This window comes from Triturus cristatus, chromosome 11, assembly GCF_964204655.1.
Source record: "Triturus cristatus chromosome 11, aTriCri1.1, whole genome shotgun sequence".
NCBI classification, from domain to species: domain Eukaryota; kingdom Metazoa; phylum Chordata; class Amphibia; order Caudata; family Salamandridae; genus Triturus; species Triturus cristatus.
Genome location: NC_140594.1, coordinates 1064043160 through 1064069985, shown reverse-complemented (window position 1 = coordinate 1064069985; position 26826 = coordinate 1064043160). Strand labels below are relative to the sequence as shown.

The 26826-nt window shown below is 47.1% G+C and overlaps 1 protein-coding gene across 2 annotated transcripts in view; it reads right to left on the bottom strand.

The window, feature by feature from the left end:
* The window catches only part of PEX5L (peroxisomal biogenesis factor 5 like), a 690633-nt gene that overhangs the window by 19330 nt on the left and 644477 nt on the right, over window positions 1–26826 (bottom strand). For both annotated transcript variants that reach the window (XM_085633878.1, XM_085633879.1), the window contains 2 exons: window positions 19007–19204; window positions 3945–4110 (listed from right to left, as the gene is read on the bottom strand). In XM_085633878.1, the coding sequence (XP_085490004.1) occupies window positions 3945–4110; window positions 19007–19204 (364 nt within the window). The remainder of the gene's footprint in view (window positions 1–3944; window positions 4111–19006; window positions 19205–26826) is intronic.

Below are 26826 nucleotides of genomic sequence, written 5' to 3'. Positions count from 1 at the left end.
TATTCCCACTCCAGCAAGTGCAACAGTAGGGAAAGTGTTGGATAGTGGAGGGGATAAAATTACTATTCCCACTCCAGCAAGTGCAACAGTAGAGAAAGTGTTGGATAGCGGAGGGGATAAAATTACTATTCCCACTTCAGGAAGTGAAACAGTAGGGAAAGTGTTGGATACCAGAGGGGATAAAATGACTATTCCCAGTCCAGGGAGTGCAACAGTAGGGAAAGTGTTGGATAGCACAGTGGAATAATTTACTATTCCCACCCCAGCAAGTGCAACAGTAGGGAAAGTGTTGGATAGCGTAGGGGATAAAATTACTATTCCCACTCCGAGTGCAACAGTAGGGAAAGTGTTGGATAGCGGAGGGGATAACATTACTATTCCCACTCCAACAATTGCAACAGTAGGGAAAGTGTTGGATAGCGGAGGGGAATAATTTACTATTCCCACTCCAGCAAAATAATAAATATTAATTATCCAATACTTAAATATTACAAAATAATTTACCTCCTACCAAATCCCTTATAAATGACACCACCAATATTGTAAAACATGACATAATTAACATAATTGCTTAACAATTAACTAATAACAATGAAATGAGTAATAAAATAATTCACACTATTAAGATTATAAAATAGCAATAACTGAATATTATATAAAAATATATTAGCTTTTTAATTACTTCCCACACTACACCCCTATAAATCCACAACCCGCTCCTGAAAAATGACACAATTGACATATTTACTAATTAATTATTAATTAGTTATTAATAATTAATAACCAATTAATAATTAATTGATAATAAATTCCTTAGCACAATTAACAATATAAAATAATAAATACACAAATATTAATTAATACAAATTATTAATTATTTATAATAAGTACATTACTTCCCACACTACTCCCCTATAAACCCACAACCCGCTCCTAAAAAAATAAGACAATTAACATATTTATCAATTAATAATTAATAACTAATTATTAACAAATTAATTAACACAATTAACAAAATAAACTATTATGTCATTATACCTGACACTGACTGGATTGGGGCTAAGTGCACGTGGAAAACACACTGCATGGCATAGCACCGGCAGTCAACAGTTGCCCAGCAAGCCGCAGACGTTCATGTTTACAGGGACGTGGCAATCGTGTATCTTCAGGTATTACTTCCCTTGTGGTGAATGACCCCCTTGCTATGCAATTGTGCTGCAATATTGCTGCAGACAGGTACTCTCTGCATGAATATTGGATTTCAAGTGTTCTGATGTCATGTGTGATTGAAAATGAACTTTGAACTCTTTCTTGTGCACATAGTACCTGTGAAGGAACATAACAACTTCTTAAAATGACATTGTACATTTGTGTATTTGAAAGAAAAAAGACTTCAGTCTGCCCACCACCCTAGCGGTGCTGGGACCGGCCGCCAGTGGTGCGGTGGTCCCGCCATGACAATTAGGATGACACCGCCACGGTGGCATCCTGCATATATTACATTGTGGCGGGCGGTGCTGTAAGCTGCACCCGCCAAAGTGCAATATATGGATGTTGTGCATTGGCATGCATATCGTGACAGGCACCACGTGGTGCCTGCCACCTTGTGCATGCCAATTTAGGGGGGTACCATGAGTACCCCCCCGTGTGCAGTCCCCCAACCCCCCACCACCCTGGGGGCCCGCAACAGCGCCCAAAGAGAACTCTGCATGCCTTTCCATGGTGGAGTCTCTGCCATGGAAAGGCATTGAAAATGCCTCATACTAATATGGATTGCGGTGCCTGGAAGGCACTGCCACCATATTATGGGCCTCTTCCGCCCGGTAGGCAATCGTGACGATTGCCTACTGGCGGAAAAGCGGCGGACGGTCTTTCCGTCTGCCGCTGTACCCCGCCATGCTAATGTGGTGGGGGGTTACAGGCCGTCCGGCAGGGTGTTTTGGCGGGCTGATCGCCACCGCCCGACCGGGTGGTGGCGATCCGCCCACCATGCTAATGACCCCCATAGTGTTGAAGATTTCCAGCCTGTGTATAAATTGTCAAGAGTAGGAAATCAATCAATCCATGTTAATTGTAGTTCTATAGAGGTCATAGGAATTATACTCATCTTGCCCAAAAGAGCATATAGTGACATAGTTTAAAGCAGTTATTAAAAAATAGGCAGAGGCGTGAGTTTACATGTGTTTTGTAAGATGTTTATGTTTTCTTTCATTTTAGCTTTCAGGACTTCCCAATTACCTATTGAAGCTGATAAGGTATATCTATTCACAATGACAGTTTATATTTAGCATTCTTATGACAAGTTACTTAAGACATCCATTCTTGATCCCAGAAGCGACAAAGTTCACAGTGTGGTCCTGTGTCGGTTTTCTCTCTTATTCCATCCGTCTTTCCTTGTTCCTAGCACTGGCCTTCATAACTTAGCCTACGTGGTCATGGGGGGCAGTGAGATACGGAAAAGAACATTGCTTCCATTGGATCTTGCGCACATGTTTAGTCCAAACCTGACAGATGGGACCCACTTCTGAATTAATACTGTTTGTGGCATAATAATGGAAATGCTTAGTATAAGGTAGCCATGACATGTTTGTGTCCAACCCTGGCATTATGTTTGCTCTAGCATAATGATACTCTTGGTCTTATCATGAGCATCCATGGCATTATGGCACGCACCTCTGATTCATGATGGATACAGCATAACTGTGGCAATTGTTGGGTGATTGTGAGCATCCTTAACATGATGGTGTCCCTGTCATAATGATGGCCGTGGCATGATGCTACCAACTTCTAGCATATTTGGGATCATGGTGGGTATGCTGGTAATATTGTTTGCTGATCAACGTCAATTTCACACAAAAAAAAGAACACAGAAAATAGTATCATGCACATACAAGATGAAGTGCAAAATACAATCTGCACTACAATCACTCATATTGGGCCACATGTACTACCATTTCCTTTTGCGACTCGCAATTTGCGAACTTTAGAGACTTGCAATTTGCGAGTCGCAAACGGAAATGTACTAATGCGTCTCAGACACATTTTGCGATTCCCAATGTGGTCGCAAATGACCTGCCTCATCAATGTTCATGAGGCTGGTCGCAATTTGGGCCCCATTGGGAATGAGCAATAGCACAGCAGACCCCCCCTCCATGTCTGTGTTTCCTTTTTAAACAATGCAACCTTTTTTTTGTGCCGCCTGTTTTCCTTAAAGAAAAACCGAAACAAAAACAAAATGTTTCAGTTTAATTTTTCAAGAGTAGACAGTGGTCCGAGGGACCACTGCCTGCTCTTAAAAAAAAAAATCACTGCTAATCACTAAGGGAAAGGGGTCCCGTTTGCAAGTGGCTTACCACCTACTTGGAGGAGGTAGTAAACTGCGATTGTTTTGCAACCATATTCTGGTCGCAAAACAATCAAACATCCCCATGTGACTCGCTATTAGGAAGAGTCGCCCTTGGCACATCCCTTCCTAATAGGGACTCGCAAACCCTATTTTGAGAGTTGGTAACAAGTTACCAACTCGCAAAATAGGGTTGATACATGCTACAACCCTGTTTAGCAGTGGCAAATGGCCCAAATCTCCGTTTGCGACTGCTAAAAATGTTCGTACATGTGGCCCATTGTTCTCTATTTGCTCTGGGAGTGTGGTGACTGAGCAGCAGATTCCTAATAAAATGGCAGGTAAATTAAACTACCTAAAAGAAAGTTTCTAATTGGCTTATAGGATGAGAGCCACAGCAAACACAAAGGACGATAGTTATTTTACGCAACCTTAAAAACAACCATAAAAACATGCATCAGAACATGTTCTACTTTTAGGTTACACAGTCATATTAATGTGCATATTGTTTTAAAAGTGGTAGTGCAGTCTTGATGACTGGCACGACAACTGGACAATAATTATCAAGAAGAGCTTTAGAGCCAGTCTGGTGGCTGCTTACCTCAGGCCGGACCGTTAAGGCAGCATTGAAGGCGTCCACTGCTCGATCGAATTCCCCGCTGAGATGAAAAAGCACCCCAAGTCCTGTCTGCAAGTCCGGGTCTATCAGCTCACCATTCTGGTGGGCTCCCTCCAAGTACAGGTCCCTAACCTCCTCGATCGATGTACTGAAACCAACAGAAATACCGGTGTTAATTGGGCTAATAAGTAGTTACATTGGGCTAGAGCAGTGATAAATTGGGCTATAGCAGCATAGCCATGATTTCCTCACATGTGGGCCTATTCTTCTTCTATGCGGTTTTATACAGTACGCATTCACCAATTTCCTGTCTTTTTAGGGCATCTTGCTGCAGGATGTGGGTCGGTGGTTGTAGATTTACCCATGGAAAGCCTTCCATGGCAGCATCTAACAGCCAGCCGTAGCCGAACTACGAGTGTGTACTGTGATTTGGTAGGTGCAAGGTTTACCTACAGCTCTAGAGGTTTTATGGGGGTGGATTGAACTTGCAACTTACCTGCAAACCCCTGTGTGAGTACCATATGGGTTATGCCTTGTCTTTATATGGTGGATCACAGTGGTCTGGGTCTTAAGACCCTCCAATTGACCAGTGAAATCTAAGGTGGTGTTGTTTTCTATAGTGCCTTAGAGGATCTCTAAAGAATGGCATGACTGTTGCTCTCACATAAGCTGGTAGTGGATGTTTGTTACATTTTCATCCAGCATGGTTGGCTGAGCTGTCCTAGACTTGAGTATCCTGTGTCTGAGGTAACGTAACACCAGTAGGGCCAATGTTGATTCTGGGAGACAGTTGTATTTCTGTAAATGTGTGATTGGTCCATTTGCCTAATTTGTTGGAGGTTCAAGATTTTTCTAATGATCTCCCTGGTTGAACGGGTAGATTTAGTTGTCACTGTGCTACCTAACATTGTTTTTCAGGACCCAGTGTCTCCCTGTCCCAGTGTTTTCCATTCCCAAGTCCTTTACATCCCATAAACTCTTTGCAGAGTATCCCAGGTCCTAAAGTTCCTGCTTCCATGATTGCTGTGTCTTTAGGGTTCCATCTTGTTGGTGCTTATTTCCATAGGGTCGCACCCTGAAGGTCTTTGCTGATATATTTTCTCAGAGCTCTACTTCTATTTATGACGATCAATGAAAATTACAAAGCATCTGCAACACTGCAAACTCCAGATAGGACTTTTATGTGTGGTTTGGGTCTTGTGATGTGGAGGGTATGAAAAGTGGGTGGAATATGAATACTGGGAAATCTTTCAAGAGTGAAGGAATGATGAGCTTGTAAGAGGTGAAGAGTTGTTGAAGTAGAACCAGAGAGGCAGGTTGGGTAGAGGTGGTGAAGACAACAACATTGGGAATTCCAAGCGGCCATTCTTATATTCAGTCTACCCATGACATTAATTTGTGGAGCCACAGTAGCATGTTAGAGCCAGATAGTTATTAGGCCTGGGCGGACCAAAAAACTTCAGCGCGCTACATGGAGTTCTGCAAGCGGTGAGTGCATTAGGCCACGCCGTTCACTCTGATTTTTAACGTTTGTCCCACGCTGGAAAATCAGCACGAATGGCACCATGCGCGAGAGGGTGCTGCTTCTTTTTGTCACTTGAGTAGATTTTCTACTCGAGCGGCAGCTCCCTCAATGCAAACGGATGGTTTCTCAACGCGAGAGGATGCATCCATCCGCGACCGCAGGTGTTGAGAAATCTCGCTGAGAGGTTGTCTAGCATTGATTTTCCTTGTTTGCCAGCTTAATGTTGGCGAGCGCGATTGAAGAAAAAACTCTGCTCCGCCCAGTCCTAATAGTTATACTGAGGTGTTCATCTGGATGCAAACACGCATGCACACAGACACTCACAAACACAAGCATGCACACACACACATATATACAGGTAGAGCATACAGAGCTGTGTAATTATTCCTTCGATTTGCTCTAGTTTTCCAAGGGCAGATTTTTGGTGGCAGAAAAGTAATATGGTGTTATGTACTGTTGCTGGTACTGTTATGTGCTGTTGTGTACTTGGACCAGGTATAGTGGCTGCCATACAATCAGAGGAAGTTCCAGTGAAGGGGAGTTTAGGAATGGTCATAGGTTTCTGTCAATAATTACTGATTCAGATAAACACCTTAATGGGAGGAGATTTACATTATTACCAAAGACTATACACAAGAAGGAATAAAATGGTTATTAATAGCATTGTGGATCACTATTTTTCGTCAAAATTGTTTATAGTCAAGAGAAAATTGCTAACAGGTGAGGTATTTCCTCTTTTCAAGGGACATCTGATTATCTGGTACTTCTAAAGTCATTTATTTCAGAAAAGGTAGGCAATAAGTTAAGAAAATACTTCTGTGTCAAGAGTACAATTTGCCCTCCTACTTATGACACACAGAAGAAAATGAGGAGTAGAGAACATTTGGAATTGAGGGCCACTTCCAAATAATCTTTTAAAGCATGCAACACTTTAAAGCACAGCTGGCCACTTATGAAATGTGTTTGTTTGTGGACGTGAGTGTGCTGTGTGTGTGAGCATTGGCAGTTTGTATGGTGTGTGTTCACTGCATAAATGGTGTGAATATGAGTGTGTCAATATCTACGTATAAATGAATATGTGCCTGTAAAGATTGGGCTGATTGGGCGAGTGTAAATAGTGAAGTTATTTGTGGTGGTGTTCTAATGATGATTGTGAAACAAGTGATTGGTACACATTGTGAATGTTTTAATGTCAATCTCAAGTTTTAATGTGATGAAGTGGCCTGTTTGGAGAGCTAAGAGGAGAAGCAGGTTTGGCGTTGTCAATGTGCGGTGCGATCTTCTGTATTTTTTCACTAAAGAAGAGGTTGATGACATTGCACTAGTTTGAGGAGTGTTGGATAGGAGGGTCAAGCAGAGGGATGATGAAGTGTTTGATTGTCTTGAAGAGCATTCTGCTACATAAATGAGGTTAGCAGTGCCTGATTTGTAAAATAATAAGTGCCTGGGCTCTAGTCAGGAGGCCACTGCAGCTCGCACCTTTCATTGCCCCCGTCATTGCTGCCAATGACGGTACCAAAACAACAACTAACCATCTCCCTCGCATGCAAGTGCGACAGTTCAAAATATTCCAGGTCCCCAGAGCTAAAGGAATGGCTCGGGAGGAAGGTATTAGTTATTTTAAATGTATATTGTATTCGCAAACGACCAATCTTTTGTTCATCTCTAAATAGGATGAGCAGTGCCACCATGTGGAAGACTGTCATATCTGAGTGTTGACAATTAAGAGCTGGGACCCTCAATGCGTGAAGTAGTAAGGGGTTCTTTCTACCATTTTCCTTCCTGTTTGCGGATGGCATGTTTCCTGTCACAAGTTATTTTAAGTACCTGGGTGCTGAATGTTTCTGTTTGCACTTGTGTGTTTTAGATTGAGTGTGGATGTTTACATGGTTGACAAGAAAAGTGTTGTAGTCCTATAAAAAGGTGTTGATGTTGAACGTTGATCTGACATGGTGAAGGATGAGTACAAGCTTTAAATTTTCGATGGAGGGCAATTCTTTGAAGGATCTGAAAGTTTGGTGTTGCCTTTTGGGTCAACCTTGATTTGTTCAGTTGTTGGTTGGACGCTGAATAGTGAAATAGCGATGGCAAGGTGCTCAGTCCATTCCAGGGGGTATAGGTGGTTTGCATTGGATTCTTGATGATGTTGAGAATTTGAGGTCAAAGAAATAGCCTTTGGAGTGTATTGGTGGTTGACGTGTTGATGATGAGGTGGTTAGGCAATCCAAGCAGTTGTCAATGAAGTCCTTGTTCTTGCCGGGAGGCTTGTCGAGGAGATGGAAGGAGGAGGACTTCGTTTCAGAGAATGGGAAGAGACTTGTGAAAAGCTCCATGGATTTGAGTCTCCCTTTCATGCTAAAGGAGCAGGACCAGGAGGACTTATGGGTGACAGTGAAACTCGTCTATTCTAATGTGTGCTTCCTGCAGGATAGATTGTCTAGACTGCAGGAACAAGGACATCTAAAAATGTGCAAGAGTGTGGGGGTCAACCATGTTTGTTAACAGTGATAGGTGATGAGGTCTGCGATGTATGGAGCATGAAGGAGTGCTGAATATGCAAATTGAGTATGATTTGAAATGTATGTTTGGTAGTTTGAAGGTGTGTGGTGGTTGGTGGGAGGTATATGAAGTTGGATCTATTTGTTGTGAAGATGCTATGTGAGTGTTTGTGTGGTTTAGGTCTGGGTGTGATTGTGGCGATGGGCAGCTTAGGGCACTGGGTGAGGCATATGATTATATCTTATCTTGTAGATTGCAGCAGAAGGAGGATTCTGGCCCAAGGGCCCTTTCCCTAACATGCCATGTACTTCTTGCTGCTCACCCCTTGTTGGGGCGGCCATCATGGTGGATCACTAACAGGAGTTGCTGGAGGAGGTTGAAGGTAGGAAGTCATGTCCTTCTGAACGGTGGCTCCTGGTAAATACAATGATGTAACTTTCTCTAGAGCTGGATAAAGGAGAATTTGACTGTATTCTCCACCTTCAATTTTCCCTTGTAACTGAAAGTTTTCTGACCCACAGGATTTAGTTACTGAATTTGTTTATTGTGTTGTTACATCATACAGCACAATGCACATTTTTCTAAAAGGATTGTCTCGCTGCTCCGACCAAGCTACCAGAAGGTGAATAAAGGATACTTTTGGGAAACTGGCTGACCTTTTGGGTCCCTTTGTTTAGAAGCTGTCGGGGGTCAGCCACTGCTCACATAAAAACTGTAGCTTCTCTTGTATAGCCTATGAGGCTATATCCCTTTCAATGTTTAATGTAAACATGAAAAAATAACTGAAAATTTACCCGTGCTTGATACATGATCATACCCTTGGAGCCCCTCTAAATCACATCATGAGTTCTGAAGTCTGGCTATGCAGGCCATATTGAATCATATCAACATCTGATGGTAGAGATGTCCTATTACAATAATTCAAATTCTTTAGATTTCTCAGTGGCTTTAAGGAGCTAGATTGCCACAAAACATTTTGAAAAACCTAAAACAATTAATGATCTACTAATATACTTGTTTTGCATTCGCTAACATAATATGCGTATCATTCTAGGCAATAAGTTTTGAGTCTCAGTTTACTTACCATCCTATCCAAGTGAAAAGGACAAGACTTAGTCAGATGGAACTGATCTTTAGCCTGGATATTATCCCAGTGGGTAAACTAATTGTGCCTCAATACACAAGGACTATTAGCCAATAAAACAATTGAGATGGACTATAAGTTGCACACAACCAGAAGAGGTGTCTTGGTGCAGGTCTAACAAGTTATGGCTCAGAATTGATAGGTCTTCAGACTTTTTTTGAGGTCCACACATTAAGGATCGTACTAGAGTTCCATGGACAAGGAGTTAGAGGTTGGTGTAAAGCTATGGTGTTTTTGACTTTTCTACATATTTTGTGGGTGGGGAAATAGGGAACAATCCTACTAGGTTATTATGATGGGACAAGATTGTGAGACATCTAAAGACCAGGCAAGTAATGATATAGTGAATTTGGTTTAGTATCTGGAACCTGTGCAGGAATTTGCTGCCTTGGATGATATGTTCTTGCTACCCAGGACTGAGATTCATACAGATAGTGGCATTAGGCATGCTTTGCAATTCTAAAGCCCTGTGTTAGACCTGGTAATCTTATGTTTTGCAGTGAAAATAGCATTTCAACCTTTTGGCTGGGTTTGTGCAATAGAAATACCACATACATATGTATATGTTTTTTGAAGATTTGTATTCCACTTTTGAGTCAACAAGTGTGAAAACTGTGGCTCAACACCTTTCTCTACTTTGACAGCACTTGTAGATGCAAACCATTAAAGTGCCAGACTTGTAGACTGATCAATGTAGGTTCAGTAGAGCCAAATTGATGCAAGATTTTTAAGATGACGACTGGCTAGGTAAATGTAGAACCACTATATTAGATTCTCTGGGGCATATTTACAAGCCCCTTGCGCCAATTTTGCATCACTTTTCCCATGTTAAAAATGACGCAAAAGTGTTGCAAGGGGCTTGTAAATAAGCCCCTCTGTATCTACATGGTGCTTAATTTGAGCCTGTGGTTGCAGAAGGGATCCACCAGGTTTAATCTTTGGGGATCTGCACTGATTTTTCCTCATCAGACTTTGACATACAGTAAGTGAGAGAGAAGCACAAAAGGAGGAGAAAGGGAAAGACAGAAAAACTGTGACAAAAGGAGAACGCAGGGACGAGAAAACTTACAAGCATGAAATATAGAGACAGGAAGTCTATGGTAGTGGAAAAAAGAGGCATGAGTTGGAATTAGGACTACTCAGCCTTCTTATTCGCCACCCTGATGTTTGTCAGCACGGCGTTTGAGAACAATGTTGTGCACCGGCACTTATTCTTTTATAAATTAAGCACCTTATGTAAATGTGACTTATATGGATATACTGAAACTGTGAGATGGATGTAGCCCTCCTGGACCTACAGTGGATACCGCATCTTCAGTAGACAGTGCGTAACACCTCTGTTCCGGATTGGATGCCCCATTCTGATGGCTGAGACGGTCTTGTAACCAATGCCAAAGCAGGTGTTATATCTACCTGCTAATTTGTAGCTACAATCTCGCGATATTAAATCTTTAGTGTAACAATTTCTAGTAATACATTTTAGAAAAGGTGTGTGGTTGAAGCACCGTTATCCTTTTCTCAAGTCAGAGACTTATTCCACGTTTGTGGTAAATGAGTGGAAATTGCTTCACCGGGAAAGTACTGGTGCGGTAATTACCACCTTTCCTGAATACTGCAGGTCAGAATCAATCAATCAAAGACATTTCTAGAGCGCACTACATACCCGTAGGGTCTCAAGGCGCTGGGGGTAGGGGGGGTGCCGCTACTGCTCGAACAGCCAGGTCTTCAGCTTCTTCCTGAAGGAGAGGTGGTCTTGGGTTAGGCGCAGGTCGGTCGGGAGGGACTTCCAGGTCTTGGCGGCCAGGTAGGAGAAGGACCTTCCTCCTGTAGTCGCTCTTCGGATGCGGGGGACCGCGGCGAGGGCGTGGTTGGCTGAACGGAGGTGGCGTTTGGGAGCGTAGAAGTTGATTCGGCTGTTGAGGTAGCTCGGGCCTTGGTCGTGTAGGGCTTTGTGTGCGTGGGTGAGGAGGCGGAAGGTGATTCTTTTGTTGACGGGGAGCCAGTGTAGGTCTCTCAGATGTCCGGAGATGTGGCTGGTTCGTGGGATGTCGAGGATGAGTCTGGCTGAGGCGTTCTGGATCCGCTGGAGTCTCTTCTGGAGCTTGGCGGTGGTACCGGCGTAGAGGGCGTTGCCGTAGTCCAGTCGGCTAGTGACAAGGGCCTGGGTGACGGTCTTCCTGGTCTCGGTGGGGATCCACCAGAAGATCTTCCGTAGCATGCGTAGGATGTTGAAGCACGCCGAGGAGACGTTGTTGACTTGTCTGGTCATGGAGAGGGAGGAGTCCAGGATGAAGCCCAGGTTGCGTGCATGGTCTGTTGGTTTGGGTGCGGTGCCCAGGGCGGGAGGCCACCAGGAGTCGTCCCAGGCGAAGGGTGAAGAGCCCAGGATGAGGACCTCCGTCTTGTCTGAGTTCAGTTTCAGGCGGCTGGTCGTCATCCACTTGGCTACCTCTTTCATCCCTTCGTGCAGGTTGGCTCTTGCGGCGGCGGGGTCGTTGGTCAGGGAGAGGATCAGCTGGGTGTCGTCGGCGTAGGAGATTATGCTGAGGTTGTGTTGGCGTGCGATGGCCGCGAGGGGGCTCATGTAGACGTTGAAGAGGGTGGGGCTCAGCGAGGATCCTTGGGGGACGCCGCAGATGACTTCGGTGGCCTCTGACTTGTACGGTGGTAGGCGGACTCTCTGTGTTCTTCCGTCGAGGAAGGAGATGATCCATTCCAGTGCCTTCTCCTGGATTCCGACGTTGCTGAGGCGCTGTACTAGGGTGCGGTGGCAGACAGTGTCGAATGCCGCGGAGAGGTCTAGGAGGATGAGGGCCGCTGTTTCTCCGTTGTCCATCAGGGCTCGGATGTCATCGGTGGCGGCGATGAGGGCGGTCTCGGTGCTGTGGTTGGCTCGGAAGCCAGACTGTGAGGGGTCGAGGGATCCATTCGTCTCGAGGAAGGCGGCCAGCTGCTTGTTGACGGTCTTCTCGATGACTTTGGCTGGAAACGGGAGGAGCGAGATGGGGCGGTAGTTCTTGAGTTCGGTGGGGTCCGCTGTGGGTTTCTTGAGTAGAGCGCTGAGTTCGGCGTGCTTCCAGCTCTCGGGGAAGGTGGCGGTGTCGAAGGATGTGTTGATGATGTCTCGCAGGTGGGGTGCGATGACAGCGTCGGCCTTGTTGAAGACGTGGTGAGGGCAGGGGTCGGTCGGTGATCCGGAGTGGATGGAGTTCATCGTGCGGATGGTGTCTTCGGTGCTGATCGGGGTCCAGGCGTGGAGGGTGGTGGTGGGGGGTGGTTGTTCGGTCGTGGTGTGCGTTGGTTGGTTGTTGAAGCTGTTGTGTATGTTCGTGATCTTGTTGTGGAAGTATGAGGCGAGGGAGTTGCAGAGGTCTTGCGATGGGGTGATGTCGTTGTTTCCTGCGCTGGGGTTGGATAGCTCTTTCACGATGTTGAAGAGTTCCTTGCAGTTGTGTGAGTTGTTGTCCAGCCGGTCCTTGAATGCAGTTTTCTTGGCGGCGCGGATCAGCTGGTGGTGCTTCCGGGTGGCAAGCTTGAAGGAGGTCCTGTTGTCCGGTGTAGGTTCCCTTCTCCAGACTTTCTCGAGGGCTCGGCAGTTCTTCTTGGAGCTCTTGAGTTCGTCGGTGAACCATGGGGCTTTCTTGCTGCCGGGTCTGCTGGGCGGGGTCCTCAGCGGGGCGAGCTCGTCCGCGCAGTTGCTGATCCACTTCGTGAGGTTGTCGGCGGCCTGGCTGGGGTTCGCTGAGCTGGCAGGAGGGTGCTGGCTCAGGGAGGTGGCGAGCTGGTCGGCTGTGATCTTGTTCCAGCTTCTGCGGGCAGCCTGTTGCTGGTGGTGGTGGGTCGTCGTTCTTTTGAAGGTGAAGTGGACGCAGCTGTGGTCCGTCCATTGAAGCTCTGTGGCGTGGCTGAAGTCGATGTCTGTGCAGGAAGAGAAGACTGCGTTGAGTGTGTGTCCGGCGAGGTGGGTGGGGGTGGACACCAGCTGCTTGAGTCCAAGATTGGCGAGGTTGTCGAGCAGGGTGCTGGTGTTGCGGTCGTTGTTGTTCTCCAGGTGGAAGTTGAGGTCCCCCAGGAGGATGTAGTCAGCGGAGGGGAGGGCATGCGGGCTGACGAAGTCGGCGATGTCCTCGCTGAATAGGGTGCGTGGTCCCGGAGGTCGGTAGATCAGGGTGCCTCTGAGGGTGGTCTTCGGGTCGGTGTGGATCTGGAAATGCAGGTGTTCGGCAGTGGTCAGGGTGTTGTCGGTGCTGGTCGTGAGACGGATGGTGTTCCTGTGGATGATGGCGATGCCTCCTCCCATCTGGTTGGCGGTGCGATCCCTCCGGGTGATCTTGTAGCCCTCTGGGATGGCGATGGCGATGTCAGGAGCTGAAGAGGCGTTCATCCATGTCTCCGTGAGGAAGGCAACGTCCGGGGCTGTGGCGTCTAGGAGGTTCCAGAGTTCGATGGCGTGTCTGTGGACGGAGTGGGTGTTGAGCAGGATGCACTTGAGGTGGGTGCTGTTGGTGTTCGCCTTGGCGGGTGCTGGTGCGAGGCAGGTCCGGATGCAGGTGAACTTGCAGGCGTGGCAGCTGAAGGGTCCGTGGGTGCGTCGTGGTGTGGCTCGGTAGCATCCTGGGAATCGGCCGGTGTTGAGTGCGATGAGGGTGGCGACGGTGTACGTCAGGCGGGTCGGTCGGGGTCCTCGTGGGCCAGGGGTCCTGGCGCTGGGCGCGATCCGGTCGCGGACGGGCGTAGACGGGCTTACCTTTGGCGCACCTTCGGCGCTCAATCGGTGCTCCCGCTGCTCGCTCTGGGGACGTCATAAGAAGGGAGCCGGTCGGGAGGGTCTGCGGGGAGGCGGGAGCGCGATCCAATCGGCTGTCGGGGGCGGGGCCACGGGCTGTGGCGGCGGGAAACGCTGGAGCCGGCTTGGCGGCCCTCGGGTGGCTGGGGTGGCGGGAAAAGCAGGTGTGGGCTCGGCGGCCCTCGGGAGGCTGGGGCGGCGGGAAAAGCAGGTGTGGGCTCGGCGGCCCTCGGGAGGCTGGGGCGGCGGGAAAAGCAGGTGTGGGCTCGGCGGCCCTCGGGAGGCTGGTGCGGCGGGAAAAGCAGGTGTGGGCTCGGCGGCCCTCGGGAGGCTGGGGCGGCGGGAAAAGCAGGTGTGGGCTCGGCGGCCCTCGGGAGGCTGGTGCAGCGGGAAAAGCAGGTGTGGGCTCGGCGGCCCTCGGGAGGCTGGTGCAGCGGGAGCGGCAGCAGGCACAGGAGCGAGGGGGTGACCAGGCCGAAGGCGCTGTGGTCACTCCCTAGAACTTGGTCTGGCTCCCCTTAAGAAGGGAGCCGGTCGGGAGGGTCTGCGGGGAGGCGGGAGCGCGATCCAATCGGCTGTCGGGGGGCGGGGCCACGGGCTGTGGCGGCGGGAAACGCTGGAGCCGGCTTGGCGGCCCTCGGGTGGCTGGGGCGGCGGGAAAAGCAGGTGTGGGCTCGGCGGCCCTCGGGAGGCTGGGGCGGCGGGAAAAGCAGGTGTGGGCTCGGCGGCCCTCGGGAGGCTGGGGCGGCGGGAAAAGCAGGTGTGGGCTCAGCGGCCCTCGGGAGGCTGGGGCGGCGGGAAAAGCAGGTGTGGGCTCGGCGGCCCTCGGGAGGCTGGGGCGGCGGGACAAGCAGGTGTGGGCTCGGCGGCCCTCGGGAGGCTGGTGCAGCGGGAAAAGCAGGTGTGGGCTCGGCGGCCCTCGGGAGGCTGGTGCAGCGGGAGCGGCAGCAGGCACAGGAGCGTGGGGGTGACCAGGCCGAAGGCGCTGTGGTCACTCCCTAGAACTTGGTCTGGCTCCCCTTATAACAAATACTACGCGATATCAGTGTTTCATGGTACGATTACCACACATTTCATATATTTTCTTACCACTTCACCCCCTGACAGTTCTGGAAGGTTGCTCCTCGTGAAATATGTATTATAAATTGTGGGGCATATTTATCAAGCTTTCACGCAGTGCAGCAAGCCAACTTCCTGTGCTACATGAAAGGAAAAGGGCAGGAATGAGCCATATTTAACTTTATACAGCACATTACTGTCCTTTTCTTGTGCACAGGCACCAGGGTGCGAGTTTTGCAGACAGGATTGTTTTTGTGCAAGGGGCACCTTCCTGCACAAAAACAATCCTCTGAGGCATTTTCCTGTTTGCTGTGTGCTGCAGAATGTAGCGCACTTAGAAAGAGGAGTGAGAGGAAAAAACTCGGAGAAATACAACTATTTCCCCTCGTTACGTCTCACCTTGGGAGGCGTGGCATTTTGACTCATTACCAGATCTACCAGTAATGGTAAATCTGGGAATACAGCAAAAACAAAGGGGATGATGGACGGAGTGTTGAACATTACAAGCACTCTCCCCCAGTCAACTGATCTGGGTTTAATCCATCATCATTCTTTAGCTCACTCCGCCACCCCAGTTCAGACATGGCCATATGCAAATCAGTCTGACCCTGTGCCTCATGGGAACACTCCAGCCCTAACGGCCAAGCCAGGTCCTCCCTGGACCGGAAACAAGCATCCTGGGACCAGTTTCTGGCTAATCAGCCGTCATCAGCCAGGCTAGCTTGAATCCAGTGGCAAAGTGAGCAAGGACCCACGTCTGGGCATACCCTGCCAACTTAGGGCGAACAAAGCAAAACCAAAGGGGATGATGGACAGAGTGTTGAACATTGCAAGCACACTCACCCCCAGTCAACTGATCTGGGCTTAATCCATCATCATTCTTTAGCTTGCTCCACCACCCCAGTTCAGACATTGCCATATGCAAATCAGTCTGACCCTGTGCCTCATGGGAACAGTCCAGCCCGAACTGCCAAGCCATATCTTCCCTGGACCGGAAACAAACATCCTGGGACCGGTTTCTGGCTAATCAGCCGTCATCCGCCAGGCTAGCTTGAATCCAGTGGCAAAGTGAGCAAGGGACCCACATCTGGGCATACCCTGCCAACTTAGGGCGAACAAAGCAAAACCAAAGGGGATGATGGACGGAGTGTTGAACATTGCAAGCGCTCACCCCCAGTCAACTGATCTGGGTTTAATCCATCATCATTCTTTAGCTCACTCCGCCACCACAGTTCAGACATGGCCATATGCAAATCAGTCTGACCCTGTGCCTCATGGGAACAGTTCAGCCTGAACTGCCAAGCCATGTCTTCCCTGGACCGGAAATAAGCATCCAGGGACCGGTTTCTGGCTAATCAGCCGTCATCAGCCATGCTAGCTTGAATTCAGTAGCAAAGTGAGCAAGGGACCCACGTCTGGGCATACCCTGCCAACTTAGGGCGAACAAAGCAAAACCAAAGGGGATGATGGACGGAGTGTTGAACATTGCAAGCACTCACCCCCAGTCAACTGATCTGGGTTTAATCCATAATCATTCTTTAGCTCACTCCGCCACCCCCAGTTCAGACATGGCCATATGCAAATCAGTCTCACCCTGTGCCTCATGGGAACAGTCCAGCCAGAACTGCCAAGCCAAGTCTTCCCTGGACCGGAAACAAGCATCCTGGGACCGGTTTCTGGCTAATCAGCCGTCATCAGCCAGGCTAGCTTGAATCCAGTGGCAAAGTGAGCAAGGGACCCACGTCTGGGCATACCCTGCCAACTTAGGGTGAACAAAGCAAAACCCAAGGGGATGATGGACGGAGTGTTGAACATTGCAAGCACTCTCCCCCAGTCAACTGATCTGGGTTTAATCCATCATCATTCTTTAGCTCACTCCGCCACCCCAGTTCAGATATGGCCATATGAAAATCAGTCTGACCCTGTGCCTCATGGGAACAGTCCAGCCCGAACGGCTTAGCCATGTCTTCCCTGGACCGGAAACAAGCATCCTGGGACCGGTTTCTGGCTAATCAGCCGTCATCAGCCAGGCTAGCTTGAATCCAGTGGCAAAGTGAGCAAGAGACCCACGTCTGGGCATACCCTGCCAACTTAGGGCGAACAAAGCAAAACCAAAGGGGATGACGGACGGAGTGTTGAACATTGCAAGCACTCACCCCCAGTCAACTAATCTGGGTTTAATCCATCATCATTCTTTAGCTCACTTCGCTACCTCAGTTCAGACATGGCCATATGCAAATCAGTCTGACCCTGTGCCTCATGGGAACAGTCCAGCCCGAACTGCCAAACCATGTCTTCCCTGGACTGGAAACAAGCATCCTGGGACTAGTTTCTGGCGAATCAGCCGTCATCAGCCAGGCTTGCTTCAATCCAGTGGCAAAGTGAGCAAGGGACCCACGTCTGGGCATACCCTACCAATTTGGGGCGAACAAAGCAAAACCAAAGGGGATGATGGATGGAGTGTTGAACATTGCAAGAACTCACCCCCAGTCAACTGATCTCGGTTTAATCCATCATCATTCTTTAACTCACTCCGCCACCCCAGTTCAGACATGGCCATATGCAAATCAGTCTGACCCTGTGCCTCATGGGAACAGTACAGCCCAAACTGCCAAGTCATGTCTTCCCTGGACCGGAAACAAATATCCTGGGACCGGTTTCTGGCTAATCAGCCGTCATCAGCCAGGCTAGCTTGAATCCAGTGGCAAAGTGAGCAAGGGACCAACGTCTGGGCATACCCTACCAACTTGGGGCGAACAAAGCTAAACCAAAGGGGATGATGGATGGAGTGTTGAACATTGCAAGAACTCACCCCCAGTCAACTGATCTGGGTTTAATCCATCATCATTCTTTAGCTCACTCCGCCACCCCCAGTTCAGACATGGCCATATGCAAATCAGTCTGACCCTGTGCCTCATGGGAACAGTCCAGCCCGAACTGCCAAGCCATGTCTTCCCTGGACCGGAAACAAGCATCCTGGGACTGGTTTCTGGCGAATCAGCCGTCATCAGCAAGGCTTGCTTGAATCCAGTGGCAAAGTGAGCAAGGGACCCACGTCTGGGCATACCCTACCAACTTGGGGCGAACAAAGCGAAACCAAAGGGGATGATGGATGGAGTGTTGAACATTGCAAGAACTCACCCCCAGTCAACTGATCTGGGTTTAATCCATCATCATTCTTTAGCTCACTCCGCCACCCCAGTTCAGACATGGCCATATGCAAATCAGTCTGACCCTGTGCCTCATGGGAACAGTACAGCCCAAACTGCCAAGTCATGTCTTCCCTGGACTGGAAACAAATATCCTGGGACCGGTTTCTGGCTAATCAGCCGTCATCAGCCAGGCTAGCTTGAATCCAGTGGCAAAGTGAGCAAGGGACCAACGTCTGGGCATACCCTGCCAACTTAGAGCGAACAAAGGAAAACCAAAGGGGATGATGGATGGAGTGTTGAACATTGCAAGCACTCACCCCCAGTCAACTGATCTGGGTTTAATCCATCATCATTCTTTAGCTCACTCCGCCACCCCAGTTCAGACATGGCCATATGCAAATCAGTTTGACCCTGTGCCTCATGTGAACAGTCCAGCCCGAACTGCCAAGCTACGTCTTCCCTGGAATGGAAACAAGCATCCTGGGACCGGTTTCTGGCTAATCAGCCATCATCAGCCAGGCTAGCATGAATCCAGTGGCAAAGTGAGCAAGGAACCAACATCTGAGCATACCCAGCCAACTTAGGGCGAACAAAGCAAAACCAAAGGGGATGATGGACGGAGTGTTGAACATACCCGTGGAGCCCCTCTAAATCACAACATGAGTTCTGCAGTCTGGCTATGCATGTGTGAGAACATCCATGCTCCACCCATGGAATGCCTCCCTGGGACAGAGTATTGCAAGCCAGTGATTTGCGCTGCCTTGCGTTGCTCAAGTTTTATCAAGCCTTGCAGCGCCATTCAAGGTTCCCCTGCACACCACTGCCTGAAGCAAGGGCGACCGATATCAACCAGTTGAGATACCGTGGCTCCTAATGTACCTGGCAACCAAACTTCTGGACATTTTCCTGGTCAGTGCTGGGGATCTGCTTTTGGTCTTCGTTAGATGTTTGTATCGTGAGTTTTGTTTTATCCAGTTCTTCAGCGCGTCGCAGGCTTCCTGTTGCTGGCCCGTGTTTGTGTAGCTTACAGCCAATGACATCAAGGCTTTTAGGTTGTGCGGCTGCAGCTCCAGGCATCTGAACACAAAACAGAAGGCACTAGTTACAGTTACTCAGCAAGAACCAATTCCGCTGCAAATTAGAACAATAAACCACCGTTAAAAGAAAGAACACAAAAAGAACATGCAAATTGATTTATTTATTAGCCATGTCCTTCATCTGCATGATCAATGATCTTCATCTTGGACGTCAGTCCTGAGCAATATAGGCACATTTTGAGTGTGGTGTCTTCAACTTTGTCAGTGGGGGCAAGTTTATGCAGATTGCACTGGTGCTGGGGAAAGTTTACACCAACAGTGTACCAACATTTGGACTAATCGACCGGTACAAAATTGGGCCTGATTCACAAAGGGCCTCCGCACTCGTGGTGGAGACACCGAAGTGGCGGGGGAGTCTCCACACTCGGGGCAGAATATCCGCAATGAGAATTGTCACTGCGGAGATATCGCCCGAGTGCGGAGACTTCCCCACAACAGTGGGGTCTCCTCCACAAGTGTGGAGGCTCTTCGTGAATCATGCCCTGAGTGTTAAATTTGTCACTATACTTGAATCTGCCCTGGGATGCAAATGTCAGTACAAAAATGTCACCTGCCTCAGAGCAATCCCTGTAATGTGGAAATACAATTGCAAGATTGCACCAACACCCGTGCAGATCATGTAACCTGGAAACGTCAGCATCAAACGATTAATATCTTACTATGATATTGAAGAAAATATCATCTACTAGGTCCCATAGTTCAGGTACTGTTGGTAACTTGTGTAAGTTAAACACTTGTGGATTGGGAATCTAACACCATTGGACACAACATCCAGACTCTGATTCAGATTTCAGTTCCCAGATGCATGTCAGACCAATATCTGGGAAAAAGTTATATTTTATGCACTGCTAGTTGACACTTGGTCCACAAAGCATGGAACATGTATAAACACACTCATGCTTAACCACATCCATGTAGATTGAGACTTGGTTTAGGTTGGTGGACTTCTGCAGGGTAGCATCTCGGGAGTGGGCTGGGAAACACTAGGTTAATTAGGTGAAACCCTCACCTTAACTATATGACTATTGACAAATATTTTGCAAGGCATTTCCACCGGTTAATATCTCGGACAGAAATGTTATCCTACAAAAATAACATGACCAGAATATCAACAACCAAAATATTGTGAATATTGAGAGCATAAAGATAGGTATAGATTTACGTTCTTTTGGAAATGGGTTAAAAAAAAAATGATAATTTAAAAAATAAACGTACCTTTTCCTTCGCCGCCGCTACCTCTCCTCTGTCCTCTTCAGGTCTGCTACAGCATCGGAAGCACTCAGTCTTCCGGGCTCTCCCAGCCAATCATGATGCTGCAGAGGCAGCTTCCTGATTGGTCTGAGCATCCTGTTTGGACGCTCAGGCAGTGCCTGGGGATGCTGGGAATGTTCTCTGCGGGGCTGTGCAACACAGCCCAATGGAGAACATGCCAAGTGCGCATGATGGTTTGGCTGGCCCAAGAGGGCAGGCCACACTATCATGTGCACTTAGAGGAATGCAAACCACTCCTCACTCTGCTTGGCGTCACGGAGCCCAGAAAAATAAAATTATAATAACGTCTTGTTATTATAATTTTCTTTTTCTTTTGTGCACTGCTTAAATAGCAGTGGGGCGATGCTCCTCCGCCTTAGCGGAGGAGCCGCCACTGATTTATTAGTGTTTGTATGCTCATTGGTTGTACCATAGTAAGTTTATCAGCAGATGTTTAAGTGAATCCATGTAAAAGGCATTTAACAGGCTGGAACAGCCTTTTCACAGTGCCCACCTCTGCTCGACGGAGCGCGTACATGAAATCAAGGTGTTCTGACAGTCTTCTTCGAGGAGCTGCAACTACATTTTGGAGTTTCTTTCTTCCCTTAGAGCACGAAAAGACATGGCGATTAATCCAAATTAATTAAATTATGAATTTAAAAATGAAACAGATGGCATTAGTTGCTTCTGATTAGGTAAATGCTTCACGGGTGTTCCAGGAGCGCTGCAGAATTAATCAGATTTGGGGTTTAGACTGGAAGTGATGGCTTGCAAGCTAATATTTGGGGATATATTTATTTTTATTGATTGAGTAGGAGCGTTAGTCAAGGCTTCATGAAATAGGTGAAAACATTAGGGACTTGATTCACATAGGTAAACGTACGCGTTTGTGTAGGTTTATTCTTTGTCGGTATTTACAAACCTGCAATTTAATAGTAAGTTTACGACTGCGGAGACTCGGCAGTCGGGGCAGAGAACTCCACGTATAAAAAATATATAAAATGATGGGACAGTGCCATCACATATGGGAAACCATGAACATGATGGCGTTGATAAATGGTGGGCTGATTCCCAATCATATTTTCCCAGTGCCAATCCCTCTCTCTGCTCCAACTACTCATCCTGCGGTTCGTCCCATTCCCTATTACCCCCAGGCCACTCACCCTCAAACCTCCCCATAATTCCCACCACCTATGAAGCTCTGTTCTTCTGCCCTGCAGTACTCGGTGCACTCGTCATTCCCCCACTCCCTCTGCTGTATCTCATCTTCCAGAGTTCCCCTTCCAGCCCTACTGCATGGTAGTGCCTCTACTACATACAGCGCTTCATTTGACCAATCAGATTTTAGCAATGCCTGACCTTACCGTAAGGCGAGGTAAGGCAGCGCCCTTACATTGGCACTTTACAGTGCCACCATACTACGGCAAGAGGCCCAAAATTATGTGATTTGGAGCGCTACAGCATGCACATTTCCATTTTGCCCCGAGTAGGGTAGGAATGGCCTATACTCCTATCTAGGGATGGTTTGACAGGAAAGTGTATGGAATGGGTTTTGGCTGTTTGGGGCCTGTATTATGGTCTGCAGGGCTTGTTTTACAGTTGATTTTCCTGATAATACCACAGAGATTGCCCACTGCAACCACAAATGCATGCAGCTTGCAAAACACCAACACTGCATGTTTTTAAAAGTTCAAAACTGTCCCAATTCGCAGAATGTGGGCCACTTTTTAGCTAAATGATTCACTCAATTTATTCTGGTGCCCAGGCCTATTGTTTTGCTAACCCTCGCTATGTTCTCGCAGGTCTGCCTCAGCTTCACTGGAACCACGTTAGCATTTTAGCTCCAGGGCCTGCCATTTGGAATATGAAATATTGCAATTATTCTCAAGGGCCTGGCCATTTTCTGTGGGCCTGAAAAATGCCCAGCTTATCATTTCGAAATATTAAGTTCCTTTAAATGCCGTCTCTAAAAAATGACCATTTGCTTAGCTCATGCAAAGAAGGTTGTTAAGAATTTGTTGTATTTAATCATACATTCAATATATTTTTTCAGAATTTTAAAAACAAAGGCATAATAAGCATAGCCCTTCCACTCTTCCTGCCTTTGCAGCCTCTTGTTAAACATTTGGCTGGCTGGACCCATAAACGCAAAGTAGCAGCTGGATGCAAGCTGACACCCTGAGAATGCTCGCTCTGCTATAAATATTGCATTAAGTGCAATGCACTTCCATTTTGATGCCATGAAATGGTTTAAATATTGACATGCTCTGTCTCTAAACATTTGCTCTGCTGCAGTCAGGAAAGATTTTTGTCGAGGATTTTATCTGTGGAAAAATGCCAGGGACACACTTTGATGTAATTTAGATTCAGGGGGATTTAAACATTTGCTTCAGATGCACCTCTTTATGTGTTGTGCTGCCTGATGTGCAAATAGCATGAGTTTGGCTCCTTTACATTTTATTTCCATTTGCAGTTGTCCAGGGCAAACATGTTCTGCTGCAAAGTGGCCAGATAAAGAATTGTTGGCTTTCATTTTCTCAAGTAAAAAAAAGTAGAGCGAGCAGACGAACATGCATTAATACTTAAAATTTCGAGGACAACCAGGAAGTCAACGCCTTGCCATAGCTAACAGTTTACCGTATATCCTATAATAGAAGCTCCTTCTGCCTCATCCATCTCCGTCATTACCTCACTGAAGCTAAGACTTTTGTTCTTGGTTTTTTAGTCAGTCCCTCACGAATTTCATATTATTTGACAACTCTCATGTGCATTTGATCTGGTGGGGTGAAAACACACTCGGAGGCAGCGCGCGCAGCATCAGCCCCTCCACGGTGACAAGGTGTCACTTGAAAAATAATGGTAAATTATCTTTTAAGAATAATACACAGCTATACGCTTGTCCACCCAAGCACAGAGTTAATGTAATGTAAAAGGCATTTGTAAAGTGCACTGTTACTCCGAGGAGTGTCCTGGCGCTCTACATCTCCAGTGAGATGTGGATGGGAGAAGCAACAATAATCTTGCATAAAAAGCCATGGGCCTGATTCACAGAACTAAGACAAAATCCTAAACTTACTACATGTGGTATTCACAGAAGACATTTAGTAGTAGTAAAGTTAGGATTTTGTCTTAAGTCTGTCTTAAGTCTGTCTTAAGTCTTTTGGATCACCTGCAACTTGCAGATCTGGTGACACTGGGCCTGCTGACCATGCCTTCACCACTTGTAAAACTTAAAATAATGTATTTGAAAAAATGGGAGCATCATATATGTGCCATATTCTGCATAGCTAGATTTGCTAACAAAAACTTATATGCACCTTACATTTTTATAAAGTAACTTCATAACAACAAAATGCTATGGTGCACATGCATCAAAATAGGCAGTTGCGATTCTTTAATTGCGATTTTTAAAGAATCGCAATTAAAGAATCGCAATTGTTTATGCATGTAGGAATCGCAAAAATGTTTGCGATTCCTAAACATTCCTTAATTGTGACTCGCAAATTGCGAGTCGCAATTAAGGAATTGCTAACCATTCATTCCTATGGGCCTAGAGGCCCATAGGACTCAATGGAAATTGCATGCGTAATTTGCAAGTGCCAAATAGGTACTCGCAAATTGCGCATGCAATTTCAAGGGTGCCAAAAGGACACTGTGTTGCACCCCTGAAATTACCATGTGAACACATGTTGCACACACACATGCCACAAGGGCATGTGTGTATGGAAGATGTAAGTTTGAAAAATGCACTTTAGTGCATTTTTCAATGTTTTCGCAAATTACCGTTCAGCTTCATTTGACGGTAATTTGCGACCCCTAATAGCGAAATCGCTATTTCAATTTGCATCATGCATTGCATTTAAGGGATTGCAATTTGCGATTCCTTAAATGCAATCGCAATTTAAGTAATCGCAAATTTTGCAATTCCTTAAATTGCAATTTTTGCATTTGTCATGATGCATCCCAAATGCAAAAATACCAGTCGCAAAGGGGCAGATTCTGAGAATCTGCCCGTTTGCGACCGGTTTTTTCGTTAGTGCATGGGGCCCTAAATGTTAAGGCCTTTCAGAAAAATCTGTATTTTTTACTGCAAACGTATTATGGTGTGTTTACGTGAGACCGGCATCAAAGACCAATGCTTCTTCCATTTTGCCAGGTACCATAAGCACCTGATTCTAAGTAGTGATCAAGAAAAGGTACTCCAAGGAAAGGGAAACATGGCATCCCGTGACATCTAATGGTATGGCAAGCTGCTTCATTAAACTGCAGGCTTGCTTTCAACTACATTTCTCTGAAGGAGTGCGGGCTCTGTAAAGCAGTGCTTAATTTGAGCTAGTAGTTTCTGGAGCTCGGCACCAGCACTTAATTGTCAACACCTGTGCTTGGGACAGTCTGCCACAAGGTGGCACTGTCTGGCTAATTCAGAGATGACCACAACAACAGGTAATTATTAATTCAATATACATAAAAAATGACTATTACCTGCCACCCAAGCCATTCTTATAGGTTTGGGGGCTGAAATAGTCCAAATTGTCACACTTGTAGGAGAGTGATGGTTAGGAGTTGTGTTGTTACTATCACTGGCAGCATGGCAGGGGCAATGTGTGGTGCAACTGCAGTGGCCTCCTTGTGAGAGCCCTGGCACTTAACTTTGTACAACTTAGCAGTGCTGGAAAGGGTGGGGTCTGGGCATGATACCCCTTTACTCACTCCTCTTTTGAAAGCCTCATACCCACAAACGAGGTTAGACCCAACTATTTAATGCTAATCTGTGGACTGCCTCACGGACCATTCTTTGGTATACATTGATGCTACTTGCCCGCTGGTCAAGATTCTTCTTTGCCTGAAGCTTTTCAGAACTGAAGGCTGGTCTCAGGGCATCATTATGTACTCCCAGGAACAATGAGAAACTCCTGTCTCATCGCTAAAGTTGTGGAATGGCTCTAACTCAAGTCCATGGCTGACCTGAAGCCATGAGCGACTGTGGATAGTAACTTGGGTGTCAATCTCTTCTAGTCGAGGGAAGAAAGAAGTGAGCTGCCCAAACCTGCAGAAAGGCTTCTTGATGCCCACAGTACTACTGTAAAGTAACGTGCCCAGAACACAATGAAAACTCGAAGTCTGCGCCAACAGTGTGCATGCTAGGACAAGTAATGTGTACAACATTATCTTTTCATTGCATATTCATATGAAAAAATATAGTATGTGTATTTGCAAAGGCCGCTTATCAGTGCTTTATTTGAGCCTGTGGTTTCCAGTGCTCAGCACCGGCACTTAATCATCAACACCAGAGCTTTTCATGAGCACCAAATAAGGACACATTAACAGGATATTGGGCAGACGCTGAGACTCGAACCTGGTTCCCCAGCATCAAAGTCGACCGCTCTGGCCATTATACCACATCCTTTCTCGAGTTTCATGGTTAGTAGTTGGTTCCGTCTTAGAAGGCGTCTTAGAAGGCGCTTAGAGGAGATATGGGCTGGTGCAAGCTGCCTCCTGACGAGAGCCCCGGCACATTTTGTTTTTACAAATGGCCACTATAACCCACAAGGGTATTTTGGTGCTGAGCAGGTGTGTGTGCCTAGAACTGCCTATGGTAGGTTGGTTAATTGAAAAGCCAGGTTCTCAGCTTCTTGCGGAATTCAAGGAGGGGAGGAGACTCTGATGTAGAGTGGGACATTGATCCACGCTTTAGAGCGATGTAAGAGAAACACACCTGCTCCTGAACTGGTTCCGTTCATGCGTGATGTTAGACCTGTCAGCCTTATGGTGGTCTTCCCCCAAACCTTTTGCCTTACTCCTCCTGTTTTGGCTGAATTCATTTTTGTTGGTCTTAGCTAATCAGTACTAAAGTGCTCTCTCGTTTAAACATGATGAAGCTGGCTTACACCCGGATGGCACTCTTAATTTACTTGTAAATCCCTAGAAAACGTGTACCTAGGGCCTGTGGATGCAACTGGTGAAACTGGAGCACTACTCGTGCCACCCACTTAAGTAGCCTTTTAAACACGTCTCAGGCCTATTAATGTGGCCTGTGTGTGCAGTTTCAAACTATCATTTCGTCCTGGCAAGATAAACTCTTGCCAGGCCCAAACCTTCTTTTTTAATACATAAAGTCACCCCAAGGGTAGGCCTTACATAACCCGGAGAATGGGGTGCAGTGTATTCAAAATGGGAGACATGTACTTTTAAGTTTTACATATGCTGGTAGTGAAAAATTCCCAAATTTGGTTTTCACTAGTGTGAGGCCTACCTCTCCCATAAGATAACATTGGGCTCCCTTATTACATTTAATAAGTGGTAACTTTCAGTTGGCAGCAGATAGTGATGTCGAGTTTGGTGTCTCCAGAA